The sequence below is a fragment of the Dipteris shenzhenensis genome, chromosome 6, assembly GCF_047967505.1.
Source record: "Dipteris shenzhenensis isolate YYH24624 ecotype China chromosome 6, Dip_SZ_1.0, whole genome shotgun sequence".
In the NCBI taxonomy this organism is placed as follows: domain Eukaryota; kingdom Viridiplantae; phylum Streptophyta; class Polypodiopsida; order Gleicheniales; family Dipteridaceae; genus Dipteris; species Dipteris shenzhenensis.
In genome coordinates, this window is record NC_141601.1 from 7350823 (window position 1) to 7366237 (window position 15415).

Sequence of the window (15415 nt, forward strand, 5' to 3'; positions counted from 1 at the left end):
CTGTCACTGGCCCAGGCTAAATTGCCTCTTTGTGAGGCCTTTCCTGGCCCAGATCTGCTGCCCCTACACCAGCAGCCTCTCTGCCTATCTCCAGGGCATGTTCCAGTCCTAGATCTGGTCCATGTGCATCTCCAAATAGGCGCCTTCATAGCCCTGCTGTTCTAGGCCACCTCCAGCCCCTGGAAAGCATCGCTGCAGGTCCGCACTGTTTCCGTACAGTCCTGCACCAGCCACAGAGTCCGTGTCATCGCAGCATCTTCCTGCAGGTCCCCATGGGTTTCTGCTGCCTTAACTCTTTGGCCAGATGTCTCTACACAGCCAGGTGAGTTCCTTGATTGTGCTGCTGCCCACATGGGAGCCCATGTGGCAGCCCCATGTTCGTTCTTTTTCTTGCTTGTATGCTGCCCACATGGCAGCCACGGTGCTGCCCATGTGGCAGCCACATCCGCCCTAGGTAACACCTCACCATGCTCTCCTCCTATGGAGGCTTACAGATAGGGAGGTGACTTTTCCAACATGCCATTTGTCACATGGACGTGATTTTTGTATGCAATTAAGCCGTGGATACCTTGGCTTTGGGGGACTAGCGTAGAGGAGGTGCAAAACTCCCAAAAATCCCTAGGACCTAATGTTAAAAATAGGGTCCAATTCTAGGTGCATTCACTAGGCCCAAGTGCTAGGCCATGGCAAGGAATAAGAGGGCCCAAAAGTTAGGCCGAAGGCTAGACACAAGTGTGACCATCAAGGGGGCAAAATAATTTGCCACGTGGCAGTCCATTTGATGCATGTGATTGTATGCACGATTTTCTCTCTCTAGCTCGCATTTTGAGGATGCTCTTTTTACCTACAGCTAAATTGGGCTGTGAATAGACATCTAGACACAGGGGGTGTGCCTAGATTGGTGCCAAAGAGTCAATGTTGTGAATTTCATCTAGCCTTGAGGTCACTTATTCATTTTGGAACTTGTGTTGTTGCATTGTACCTGAGAGGCTGACATTGGATTTTGGGACTGCCAAACTCTCTATTGCAAGCTGGATGCCTTGTGGAATGCTTATCAACTTTCAGTGGTCACAAACACTTTGGAATACCTTAGCCTTGCCCGGGCAATTGGGTGCTAGTTCGTGCTTGGAATTGGATGCCTATTGAAGCCAGGAATTGCCTGGGACAGTGGAATTGCCAGTGAAGCAAAGTGCAAGGGTGAAGCCTTGATTACTGCCCTTTAGCTTGCTAGATACCGGTTTCACCATTTGAGCCTGCTTTGCGCTTTTTGATATCCACAAGCGTCTTACTTTGAGGACTTGTGAAGATACATTGATTGTATATGCTTCTTTATGGAGAACTATCTTACTGCACTTGGTATACCTTGGTTCAAACTTCATTGCTTGGTTGATCCTCTATTCTCGTAGAGAAGGGCAGTACACATTGTCAGTTGTGTGACATGGGCCTTGTTTTATCCACTTGATCCTCATCATCGAGAGTTACTCTCGTGTAATCATCTCATTACGTGTGATTCTCTCGCACTAAGAGACGAACACCACTTGTTATCCCCTGACATTGAGACAGCTTACTATAGTTAGGCGATTCTCACCCACCGAGAGAAGAGCATCAGCTGCTTGGAAGTGGTTTTGGGTTGAAGGGGGAGCATCATCATTGTTCTTGGTCGACTTCAAATAGAGGTAAGAGCGTAAGCCTTTTTTCTTTTTAGTACCTGGTTTAGTTGTGCTTTAATTAGAAGGTATCATTTAAAGGGAAGGGCTTAGATCTTATTTCTGTTTGCTGGTTTAGTTTGGCAATACAGGTCCACTGTTCAAGGTCAAACCTTGTAATTGTTATCTGCTCAGACTGCTAGGTTTGGCCTTGCTCTTGGATTGAATATTTTTTTTCATTCGATGGTCCTTTTTGGACGCGCGCGGGGGGGCTAGAAAGCGTTGTATCACTGTTAAGTCCTCTAAAATGTTATGTTCAGTGTTTTGGGATTTTGGGGGGTAGAAAGCATTGTATCACTGTGAAGTCGTCTAAAATGCTATGTTCAGCATAGAGAAATGTCTCTACTCGATTTACGGTGGTTTGCTTGAGCGTAGGATAAAGTCCCAACAAAGTCTCGTGGCAATCATTGTGCTAGGCAAATATAGAATTTCATTTTAGTGTCCTTTTAAGATCAGGATTATGTGACTATCCATTACCTGACAATATTTGTGCTTCATCTGTTTGGTGGGTCTGCAGGCTATTATTTCAATTGCAGATGAAGATGGTAATTATTTGCAGGAAGCTTGGGAACACATTTTGACGTGTGTATCACGCTTTGAACACCTTCATCTTCTTGGTGAGGGGGCTCCTCCTGATGCAACCTTCTTTGCAGCACCCCAAAATGACTCAGAGAAATCTAGGCATGCATTAAAATCTCCTGTCCTTCCTGTTCTTCGAAGAAAAGGGCCTGGCCGTTTGCAATATGCTGCTGCTGCTGCTCGGAGAGGTTCATATGACAGTGCTGGGGTTGGGGGCCATGCTGCTGGGGTTGTGACAACAGAACAGATGAACAATCTAGTGTCAAACTTGAACATGTTAGAGCAAATTGGAAGTTTTGAAACGAATCGCATATTCACCCGAAGTCAAAGATTGAATAGTGAAGCTATTGTTGATTTTGTGAAGGCATTGTGTAAAGTTTCAATGGAGGAGCTCCGATCACCAACTGATCCACGTGTGTTCAGTCTCACAAAGATAGTGGAGATTGCGTATGACATACATCCATTTGAAGTTTTGTTCTTCTCTGAGTTTGTTTCCCAAATGTATATTCTTGTCTAAGTCTCATAAGGCCTTTTCAGATCGGTATTTGACGGATTCTTATCACTTGTGCAGGCATTTTAATATGAACAGGATCAGATTGGTCTGGTCTCGAATTTGGAATGTGCTCTCTGATTTTTTTATCAATGTTGGATGCTCTGACAATCTTTCTATTGCTATATTTGCAATGGATTCACTGAGGCAGCTGGCCATGAAGTTTCTAGAACGGGAAGAGCTTGCAAATTATAATTTCCAAAATGAGTTCATGAAGCCTTTTGTGATTGTTATGCGGAAAAGCAGTGCTGTGGAGATCAGAGAACTTATCATCCGTTGTGTTTCTCAGATGGTTTTAGCTAGAGTGAACAATGTGAAATCAGGCTGGAAAATCATGTTCATGGTATGTTTTCTACCAAAGTAAATTTCTGTGCAGTGGTTCCAAGCATGCATTTGAGCTTTATATTGAAAGTAATGGGGAAAATATTTCCAGGAGTCTTACAGCTACAATTATTGTGGCTTTTAAAGAATACTAGTATCTTCTTGTACATTTTGGTCTTTTTTATTTTTTGGGGTGGCACTGTAATGTGCGGCTTACCCTCCCCCCCTCCCCTTTCAGTATGGAGGGAGAATTGTTTTACACTCAACTTATCTGAAGCATGGTTGTTTCACACTGGCTTCTATGAGGTTGCCTTTGTCACCTTGTGAATAAGTATTAGCTGAGCTTATTAAGGACTTCAGTACTAGCTCAAAATTTTCTTCCTTGGCTTAGAAATGAGCTCTTTTTTTTGCCAGGTCTTCACTACAGCTGCAACAGATGATCACAAAAGCATTGTTCTATTGGCTTTTGAGACAATCGAGAAAATTGTTCGGGAATACTTCCCCTACATAACTGAAACAGAGACCACTACATTCACTGATTGTGTAAATTGCCTCATTGCATTCACAAATAGCAGGTTCAATCAGGATGTTAGTTTGAATGCAATTGCCTTTTTGCGCTTTTGTGCATTGAAACTAGCAGAAGGGGAACTTGGAGCTGCTGCAAGAAATAAGGAGAAAGATAAAGAGAAGCCTGTGAAGTCAGACTCTCCTACTTTCACAGACAAAGATGACCATCTTTATTTCTGGTTTCCACTTCTTGTGGGTGAGTAAAATTTTAAAAAAATTGTACTTCATGTTAAAATATTCTCTTTGTTTCAAGTGCATGGTAGTGATGTGTTTAAGATCATAGAACCATGAAAAACGTGAGCCCAGGTCGAACTCTCTTCTGACACTTTGTTCATGATTATCTTTGGAGTAGTTTTATATGCAAGTCTGAACTCTCTTCTTCTGTCTGCTGTGTTAATTTTATTCATTAATGATTGACATGGTCTGAACCATTTTAATAGCTGCCCTTGTGAGGTTCTTTTAAATTGGGGACATTAGTGATTGACATTGGCCTGGGCCATTATAATAGCTGCCCTTGTGAGTTTGGATACATATGTCAGTGGAACTATTCCTTGACGTTACTTCACTTAATAGAGAAGGTTTTGTTTAGTAAGTAAAAACCTAGGGTATGGTCATTGTGACGTCTTGTATGTTTGCCTTGTATGCTCATGTGGGAGAGACTAAAATGAAATCGTATGGTCTTCACAAGCAGTTGTAGCTTGAATGAAGAGAATGTGGACTATTTTTTGATTAGCCTTCTCCTTTAGTGCTAGCTTTTGTCACGGCTGAGTCTCTCACCTCGGTGTGCTGACAAAAACTCAGTACGAAGAGCTTTGTATAAATGGATGCTCAAGTATATGTAGGCGTGTGGATATGTATGTGTGAGAGCAGAGATGTTTATACTACACTCTACGCCAATTGTTGGGTGCTGATGACATTGGTGGGAATGTTGTAGTAGCTAGTCCTTGCTATGTGTGATGGAGATTATGGTTTTCAACCTTGCAAATGACTGTCATGAGATTGAAACTGCACTATGTGTTTGTGTTTTCAGAGGATCAGTTTCAGCATGTTCTTGGATTCATCTAGATCTAAGCTCCCGTGGTAGTACCAGACATAGAAATTTCACCTTGTGAAGTTTTCTTCCATATTGCTCTTGCTGATATTGACATATATTCTTTCTGTCTGAAGTGGTGCATTGCCCTATCAGCTAGATTCTCTAATCATTTTTTGGTTAGAAATGCTCGTTTGGGAGAGACTAAACTGAAATCGTATAGTCTTCACAAGCAGTTGTAGCTTGAATGATGTGAATGTGGACTACTGTTTGATTAGTCTTCTCCTTTAGTGTGAGCATTAGTCAGGGCTGATCACCTCTAGAGTGTTGACAGAAACTCAGAGTGAAGACCTTTGTATAAATGGAGGCTCAAGTATGTGTGGGTGTGTGGCTATGTATGTGTGATAGCATATGTTTATACTATGGTCTACATCCACTGTTGAGCACTGATGATTTCGGTAGGGATGCCATAGTATCTAGTCCCTGCCATGCGTGATGGAGATAATGATTTTCAACCTTGTGTGTGACTATCATGAGATTGAAACTGCACTATGTGTCGTGTTTTCACAGAATGAGTTTGGGCATGTTCCTGGATTTATCTAAATATACATTAGTTTGGGAAATTGGAGGATTTACAATCTAGGTAGGTAGGAGTTTGTCGAGCACGTTTGTGCCTAACCGTTTGCCAATGCAGTTGGTGTAGGAGAAGGGCACCACTGCTGTTTGGTTTGAAAGCGCAATCCAAGATGGCCAAAACCACTCACCAAGTTCCCATTACACTTGTCTCAGTGGCTTGCAAGCGCCACTGAGAGGACTCCTCTCTATATGGAATGAGGTCGATGGCCACCTCCTTCTCAGATGACCAATGTAGAAAAGGGGGTAGGGGCAGATTAGAGAAAGGGGGACAGAAGACTGGAAGGGGGAGAGAGGAAAGGCAAGAAGGGGATGGGGTGTGGGGGGTGTAGGCCATCTTTTGGTGGTTCTAGTGATGCCCTATAGGCCATGGTGTGTGCCTTGTAGGCATAAGTGTAGGCACTTATAGTGTTAGTGCCTTCTATGCCACATAGGACACTTAGTCCTATGTGACACCTAGGACACTTAGTCCTAGGCCTAGATACAAGTACTTTGTACTTGTGTTTAGGGACTTTATCCATCAATCTAAGTTTGACGTGACTCCTTCTTCGACTCGTCCTGTACCTGTACTCTCACTCTCTCTCTTCACTTCGCACCTACAGTGGTATCAGATCAGGTTTTGCTCTAGCCCTCCAGCTCTCCTCAGCCTCGAGCCTCCATTGCTCATTGGAGATTTTTCTGCCCTGCTGGTCGACAAGTAGGCGTCGTACAGTCCGTACCTTCCGTACAGTTTTTGCGTACATTCCCAGATCTGGTTCGAGGCCTTTCAACGCTATCTGCTCCGTCGTACCTTCAGAGTCGTACGTACATTCAGTTTGTACCTGCGTATCGAGGGTCGCCGTACGCCGTACTGCAGTCGTGCATCGTAGTACACTTCGCCGTACCTTCAGTGAGTCGTCAACTGCACTCGCGCCGTACATTCGCCGTACCCGTACTCTGCTCAGTACATCTGCCGTACCCGTACTCTGCTTTGTACTTTGCGCCGTACATTCGTCGTACTCGTACCTTCAGTGGTACACCGTACAGCCATCGTACAGGGTCGTACCTTTAGTAGTACACTGTACGTCCGTACAGCCGTACAACAGTACTTAAGCTGACAGTACAGCTGTACGTTGTACTTGAGCTGTTTGTACAGCTTGATTGCAGGACATTGAGTCTTTTGTAGGATATTGAGTCAGATTTGCAGGACATTGGGTCACATTTGCGAGATTCCAGCAAAATTTGGGGCTTTCCCACATTTGCCCTCTTTTTGGCCTATTTGCCCTAAATAAATTTGGGTTTTGCCAAATTTGCTGTTTTTGCATCAGATTGCAGGACATTCAGTTACATTTGCAGGACATTGAGTCAGATTTGCATAGATTGGGTCACATTTTTTGGGACAGCCAGCTTTTTTGCAGTGATAGCCTTGAGGCTTTTGGGTTTTCAGGTCTTTTACAGGTTATCACAGTTGCTATGGCTGGGAACAATCAAGATTTATTTGGAGTTCTTCGTGAAGATGATAAGTTGGATGGCACCAACTATCCGATGTGGTCTTCTCTCATGAAACATATTCTTGTTGCAAAGCATTTGTGGAATATTGTTTCTGGGGCTGATCTGAGGCCAGCCAATGTGACAGTGGTTGGTTCTACTGCTGCACCTTCTGCAGGTGGTACTCCTCCTGATGCCTCTTCCTCTAGCACTCCTGTTGCTGCTCTTCCAACTCAAGAACAGTCAAGATGGGATGCAAGAGATGCAAATGCACATTCATGCATTGCTTTATCATGCAAGAGAATCATTATTCCACACATCCGGTCCTGCAGGACAGCAAAGGATGCTTGGGATAAAGCTTCTCTATATCAGATTCGCAATGAAGCTCGTGTTGCATATTTGAGAAGGCAATTACAGGAAGTGAATATGAATGAAGGTGAGTCAATGGATGCATATTTGACAAAGGTCAAGGACCTCATGGAACAGCTGAGGTGGTGCCAAATTCACAGCTTGTCAGTACTACATTGAATGGACTACGAGATACATATCAAGGGTTTGCTACAACCCTTCGATTAGTGGCCATGGGTAATCCAGACCACTATTCTTTTGATCAGCTTGTTACTTTGCTTTTGCATGAAGAGCAAAGTAGAGCTAACAGACAAGCCATTATTCCTGATCATGCATTTGCTTCACAGCAAACAGGAAGAGGCAACGCTTCCAAGCCTATGAACAAGCCAAAATCTGCACATAGCAGCTGCAATTCCTCTACACATAGCAGCTGTTATTCTTCCCATGCATCTAAAAATACAGCAGATAAAGGAAAGAAGAAAAGATGCAACTATTGTCGCAAGCCTGGACATGACATTTCAGAATGCAGGAAGCGCATTGCTTCGGAGAAAAAGAAAGCAGGACTGACAGTTAATGTCTCACATGCCATTGAATCCCATGAGCCAGCAGATGCTTCACATGCACATGCTCTTCAGGATGATTGGGCATGGGCTGTCCATTGCTCATTTGATCCCTCCAAAGCTGATGCACTTTTTACTTCTAATGATGCTCAGTCCTGGTACTTTGATAGTGGTGCTTCCAAGCATGTCACATCTTGCAGACAGTTGTTTCATTCTTTAGCTGATGCACCTCGAGGGGGGACTGTTACATGTGCCAATAATGCTTCATATGCTGTAAAAGGAGTTGGAGATGTGCAGCTCACATCCATTTCCAGCCATCCTGTCACTCTGACAAATGTTCTTTTTGTGCCTGGAATTGAAGTCAACTTGATTTCAATTTCAGCAATTGCTACTTCAGGTTTCAGAGTAATTTTTGATGGCTACAGATGCCTAGTATATGATCTTCGTGATGACAATGCCATAGTTCTCACTGGCACCTTGCAAAAAGGGCTTTATCACCTTGATCATCATTCAGCTGCACTTTCTATTGAAGCATTAGCTATTTCAGATTCACAGCTTGCTGAAACTCATCTTTGGCATGAGAGAATGGGCCATCTCAATTATAGAGCTCTTGCAAAGCTACATTCACAGCAGATGGCAAATGATGTACCTCAGACTCACACAGTTTCTAAACATGTGTGTGAGGGTTGTCTTTTGGGTAAGATGCATCGATCCAAAACTCTCACAAAGGAAATTGCAGCTAGTACACAGCGATGTCTGTGGCCCAATGAGGACAAATGCCATTGGAGGATACAAGTATTTCATGACTCTCATTGATGATTTCACAAGGTATTGCTGGGTATATCCTTTAAAGGCCAAATCTGAAGTTTTCTTATGCTTTCAGAGATGGCTGAATATGGTTGAGAATGAATCAGGATGCAAGCTTGTCACCCTCAACACAGATAGGGGGGGTGAGTATATGTCAAAGGAGTTTGATGCATTTCTATCCTCACGGGGAATTATTCACTCATGCACTACTCCTTACACTCCTCAACAGAATCCTGTTTCTGAAAGGAAAAACAGGTCCACTATGGAGATGGCTAGATGAATGCTTAAGGCCAAGTCTTTGCCCAATAAATTTTGGCTTGATGCAGTAATGTGTGCCAACTATGTGCTGAATAGATCACCTACACGGGCATTAAAAACTATTACACCTTATGAAGCATGGAAAGGCAGGAAGCCTTCGCTTTCACACATGAAAGTTTTTGGGTCTCTTGCATATGTTCATATACCATCTCAGCTGAGACATAAGCTTGATGACAAGGCAATCAAATGCATATTCATTGGTTACAGCCAGGAGAGCAGAGGGTATCGGTTATATCAACCAAATACTGGGAAGATTATTGTCAGTAGAGATGTGATCTTTGCTGAACATTCAGCTTCTCCTCTTGTGGACTGCAAAGCAAAGCCAGATATTGACATGTTTGATGCCTTTGAATCTTGGTTACCTCTACCATCATTAGAAGAGGATTTTGAGCAGCAACATGCGCCTCCTGCAGGCCCTTCACAAAGCAATAATCAGCCTCAACCTCATGCTGATTTGCAGGTTTCTCTTCCGGCACAAAATGATCCCATTACTCATGATGCGGTCATTGAAGAAAGAGCTGTTAATAGACAGCAAAGGCAAGTTCCCAGATGGCTTCTGGATACATTGAGGGACAGCAAACAAGATCAGCCTTTTGCTGCCCGGACAAGATCAGGGAATAGACAGCATGGTCACTTTCTTGAGTTTGCACTCCTTGCTACAGCCTGCAATGAAGAGCCTTTGTGCCATAAAGATTCTTTTGACAGCAAAGAGTGGATGGATGCAATGAAAGCTGAGTTACAATCTATTGCCAAAAATGACACTTGGGACTTAGTAGATCTCCCACCTGGCAAGCATGCCATTGGAACGCGGTGGGTCTACAAATTAAAAAGGAAATCTGATGGCAGCATAGATCGATACAAAGCCCGTCTTGTTGCAAAAGGGTATGCCCAACAACAAGGCATTGACTTTGAGGAGACATTTGCTCCCACATCGAGGATTACTACCATTCGATGTGTCATTGCCATTGCAGCCCATCATCATTGGCAAGTGCACCAACTTGACATCAAGACTACCTTTCTTCATGGGGATCTGCAACAAGAAGTCTATGTCACACAACCTCCTGGCTTTGAGGTTGTTAATTCTGAAAATAAGGTATGCCGGCTTAGAAAAGCCCTCTATGGTTTAAAGCAGGCACCCAGGGCATGGTATGCCAAAATTCATGCACACTTACTATCCCTTGGTTTTCAGAATAGTCCTACAGAACCCACTCTTTATTTCCGTGGGAGTGGATCTGATTTTTAGTGCTGATTTTATATGTGGATGATATGCTTCTCACGGGCCCAGATACTCAGCAAATTGCAGCTTTCAAGGCTGATTTGCAGCAGATTTTTGACATGTCAGACATGGGACAGCTCCATTATTATTTGGGCATTCAGTTTGCTCATGTTGAGGGGGGTATCATGATGTCTCAGTCCAAGTATATTGGACAGCTCCTTGATCGTTTTCAGTTTGAGGATTGCAAGCCAATCTCTACTCCAGCTCATGATGGGAGCCCACCATGTGATATCACTCTTTATCAGCAAGCTGTTGGACCCTGGCTTCAAATTCTCAGCTCATGATGGGAGCCCACCATGTGATATCACTCTTTATCAGCAAGCTGTTGGATGCCTTATTTATTTATGTCACACCAGACCTGACTTGCAGTAGTATGCAGTATCTCAGCTCAGCAGATTCATGCACATGCCCAGTTCACAGCATTGGCAGGCAGTGAAGAGAGTCTTCAGATATCTCAGAGGCACTCTGGATTTAGCCCTCTTCTATGGTGATCAGGGTTCACTCACCATGCATGCTTACACGGATAGTGACTGGGCAGGATGTTCCGACACCAGAGTGTCACATACTGGCAATTGTTTTTTGCTTGGCAATTCATGTATTTCTTGGCTCAGCAAGAAGCAACCGACAGTTGCCACGTCTAGTTGTGAGGCTGAGTACAGGGCAGCCTTCACTGCTACAGTAGAGTGTGTTTGGCTTCGACAGTTACTTACAGATCTTGGTATTTGCCAGACATCCTCCACTATTGTCCACACTGACAGCGAGAGTGCTTTGGCCATTGCGCGTAACCCAATGTTTCATGCGCATACCAAGCATATTGAAGTTCACTATCATCATGTTCGGGAGCGGCTGTCAGCAGGAGACATAGAGTTGTCCTATCTTCCCACAGAGGACAACATCGCAGATATGTTTACAAAGGCACTTCCTCGTCCCAAGTTCGAAGTCTTTCGACAAGCTTTACACTTGGTTCCCTTTGTTACATGATCTGACATTCCTTGTACATTCATAGGTGGCTATATCCTTTTGGATGAACATGTGCCACCATGACCAGAAACTACCAGGTATTCTGAGACGTTTCCAGAGTACTTCAGCCCATCCCATGGAGGGGGGTTTGTAGGCCATCTTTTGGTGGTTCTAGTGATGCCCTATAGGCCATGGTGTGTGCCTTGTAGTCATAAGTGTAGGCACTTATAGTGTTAGTGCCTTCTATGCCACATAGGACACTTAGTCCTATGTGACACCTAGGACACTTAGTCCTAGGCCTAGATACAAGTACTTTGTACTTGTGTTTAGGGACTTTATCCATCAATCTAAGTTTGACGTGACTCCTTCTTCGACTCGTCCTGTACCTGCACTCTCACTCTCTCTCTTCACTTCGCACCTACAGGGGGGAGTGTGTTGGAAATGGTATGGTCACCTTCCCATCTGTAAGCCCCCATATGAGGAGAGCATTGCGGGGGTGAACCAAGGAGTGATGAGGCTGCCACATGGGCAGCACTCTGACTGCCATGTGGGCAGCAAGCTCACAGCAAAACACAAAGACATGGGGTGGCTACATGGGCAGCTCATGGGCTGCCATGTGGGCAGAAGATTTAGAGGAGTACTTGGCTGCAAGGAGGTGAGCACATGGATCACTTCCAGAGAGTGCTGCGATGCCTTGTGGCATGTCCAGGAGGAACTAAATCATGTGTGCGGCCTGTTCTAGAGCTTGGAACAGACCCGGATCTGAAGGCGTTCCTGTCTGGATCAGTATGGATGGCTGCAGCAAAGAATCTGGGGCTGTTGAGGACATATCAGGGCAGCAGCAGGGCCTGGAACAAAGGCAGAGAAGTAGAGAATGATTGCACATGGTTTGGGGCAGGTTCTGGTAAAGATTTAGGGCTGGAACAGGTCAGGGTCTAGGGCAGGACTGCCTGGCCCAGTGGCAGACTGCCATATGGCCAGGTGGGGCCTGCAAGGGCCTTAAAAAGAGGGCCAAACAGGTCGGTACACAGACCAGGGCCAGTCGGCTGGGGCAGGGTGCTGGGTCGGCAGGTTGGTTGGCTGGGGGGCTACCTGCCCCTATACAACAGGAGCCGAAGGGGCTCATTTAGCATCCACTAGAGCAGAAAGAAAGCAGCAGACTGGAGCATCCTTTGGGCCTACATCCAGGAGGATAGAGGAGGGCTGAGGAACTGAGGATAAAGGAGGGCTGAGGGCTGAGTTAGGGCAGCAAGGTGCATGGATCAAGGCACGGTGACTACGTCCACAGAAGGTCGACAAGGAGCACGCTGGCTCAAGGATCTAGAAGTAGTAGGACAACTTTTGGTAAGCATAGAGGACCACGGTTTGGTGGGACTCAACTCTTTTGTATTGTGCCCTTTTGTGGACAGGAATATATGTTATGTTGGTTCTATATCTCTCTTGGAGCATTGTCTATTTATTGGTCTGCACACATGCATGTTGAGTATACACAAGTAAAGGAGTTTTCGCATTCATAGTTAAACACTTCTGTGTGAATTCTTGGGCCCATCTATTAGTCTTTTGTGGTGGATACCATCTGTTTGGTGATTTGTGACATGGAATCAGAGCCCTGATTGGAGTTCATGAGAAGTGGAGCGTGAAGGCAAGAACCTTGTTGAAGGACGACCTCGATTCAGAGCTCAAGGGAATCTACTTTGATGTTTGAAGGACATTGTCCTTGCGAGGGAGGCTCAGGTTTAGACAAGTGTACGACTCTCTTACACTTTCTCTTCTAAGCTCATTGTCATGGCAGAGAGATATGCTATCCCTAATTTTGGGGACAAGCAATTCCCCATTGTGGAAGATGAAAGTCCGGAGCCATTTAGTGTTGAGGAGTCATGGGAGATTGCGATGGGCAGAGAGCTAATGCCTCAGCCCACGGTAACTCCAGCTACAACAACACCTACACCAGAATTGACTGACTAGCAGATCCTATTTTGGTGAGCGCTTGATAGATTCAAGTTGTGGATGCATTAGCCATTATTGTAGGTACCACGCGGGTGTAATACTTCCTCACATACAAACGACGAACACTTCCTTCGAGGCCTGGACCACTTTGAGGGACATGTACGAGCTAAACAATGAAGCAACCTCAAGACAAAGCTCTATGGCATGAGCATGGATGAGGGGGATCCAATACAGGACCGCACATCACCAAGATGAAGTCAGTGAGGGATCAGCGAGAGCAATTGGTCAAAGGACAAGTTTGACAAGGATGGCTAGGCTATTGCTTGACATGCTTCCGATGAGTGATGATAGTTTCGTGACTAGAATGATTGCAGGGTAGAGGGTGGCGCTAGTGATGGTCGATGAGCTGTTACCATTGATTTTGCTGCAAGAAGCTCGGGAGAAGAAGTACAACGGAACTGATGACAAAACCCTTATATCTTGGGGCAAAAGCGAAGGCAAGGTTAAGGGTAAGCTGGCAAAGGCAAGCGCAAGAAAGACAAGGCTGATGATGGAGCGGATTCCCAATGATGAAAATAAGAAGAAGAGGAAGAAAGAGAAAAAGTGCTTCTATTGTGATCAGCCATGACATATTGCAAAGGATTGCAGAAAGAAGAAGGTAGATAAGAAGAGGAAGGGGCCAACTCAGATTCAGAGGAGTCAAAGAGTACAGCTAATGTGGTGGTCATAGAGGAGCTTTTCTTGGTGACATCTCTAGGTGTTGCTGAGGCAAAGTATGCATGATTGGATGTTACGGTGAGGATGTCTAACATTGAGAGATGGTCAGATAAGGAGTCGGAAACCTTTGTGAAGGTGAAGGACAGCATTGAGTGCTTGGAGCCATTTAGGTGTTGCTGACACTCTTTGACAGGACCTTTGCATCTAAAGTTTGATGGATGCTATGACTTGGAGGGGGACATCACAGGACTGCACATGGAAGCTATGACTTTTGGGATTTGATTTCTTGAGTATGTTATTTGGTTGTAGAGTCGGTGCAGACCTTGCTAGATGGATAACGGATTGAAACATACCCTGAGAGCATGGTGCTTGGAAGGCTTTAGGCTGTTTACCCATCATGAGGGGGACCGTTGGAGGATGGTGGTGCCTAGAGTGCTCCAGTTCAAGGCTGGTACGTGATTGAAGGAGGTAGTGCCATGTGGTGCTACCAAAGATGGACTTGTGTATCAGGGTGGTTTGACTGGACCTGGTGGAGCAGGAGCCATTGCTGCATGAAAAGCTAGGAAGTGACATCGACACCAGCGTGTACCGGAGAGCTACGACATGGGAACTACTATCTTCACGGCGAGTTGGCATTGGGCCAATATGTGTCGGTGAGATGGGGTGTTGGAAATGGTATGATCACCTCCCCTTCTGTAAGTCCCCACCATGGGGGGGATGAACCAAGGAGTGATGTGGCTGCCATGTGGGCAGCACTCTAACTGACATGTGGGCTGCAAGCTCACAACAAAACACAAACATGGGCCTGCCATATGGGCAGCACATGGGCTGCCATGTGGGCAGAAGGTTCAAGGAGTACTTGGCTGCAAAGGGAAAGAAGGAGACGGGGTAGAGAGAGAGAGAGAGAGAGAGAGAGAGAGAGAGAGAGAGTTACGTCAACCATAATCAAGGCCTGCTTATGGTGAGGCGGGAGACCAAGAGGGCTTGATAACACTTGCTTATTGGTGTGGCTACGAATGCTTGGTTTTAGGCTTATACGTAGGCTTAAGCATAAATGAGGGGTGCAATAGGGGAGCCCTCTCTAAGGTTCCTAGTGGGACACGTGGCACCAAACAAGGAGACACTTGGCAAGTGTTGGGTTTACGGGAGGCTTCTAGGCAGGAGAGCTGATCTTGGAAAGAAAGAAGATATCTTAGGACAACGGACACGCATGTTCTTACGGGGGTATAGCTCTCATGAAGCCATGGCTGGGTGGTGAATCAAGTAGCCCTCCTTTGATGTAACACAAAGAGAGAGAGAGAGAGAGAGAGCGCAAGCAAGTAGGAGGAAGGGAGGGAGAGTAGATAGGATTAGATGTCACATCAAAAGTTTGTACAAAAAGGGTGGGGAGGTGGACTTCTTTAGTCCGCTATCTCCTTTTTGCCCTTTCAGGCCTAAACATCCCCTAGAGAAATTAGCCCTAACCCTTAGTAACTTGGCCCATTGGCCTTCATTACAATGACCAACCACTCTGATCCTTCGCATTTTTTAAGGAATCCAAGACCTTGTCATCCTGGAGGTCTCTATCTCTGAGCTCCAACTTCCTTTGAAGTGAACCTCTAGAGCTGATACTAAAGAAGACAGGTAAGG

The 15415-nt window shown here is 45.2% G+C and overlaps 1 protein-coding gene across 1 annotated transcript in view; it reads left to right on the forward strand.

Annotated features, from left to right (window-relative positions):
• LOC147900715 (brefeldin A-inhibited guanine nucleotide-exchange protein 2-like) overlaps window positions 1-15415 on the forward strand; it is a 47602-nt gene that overhangs the window by 17457 nt on the left and 14730 nt on the right. Inside the window, exons 7-9 of the mRNA XM_087375926.1 lie at window positions 2224-2732; window positions 2857-3178; window positions 3571-3919. Coding sequence (XP_087232052.1) covers window positions 2224-2732; window positions 2857-3178; window positions 3571-3919 — 1180 coding nt within the window. The remainder of the gene's footprint in view (window positions 1-2223; window positions 2733-2856; window positions 3179-3570; window positions 3920-15415) is intronic.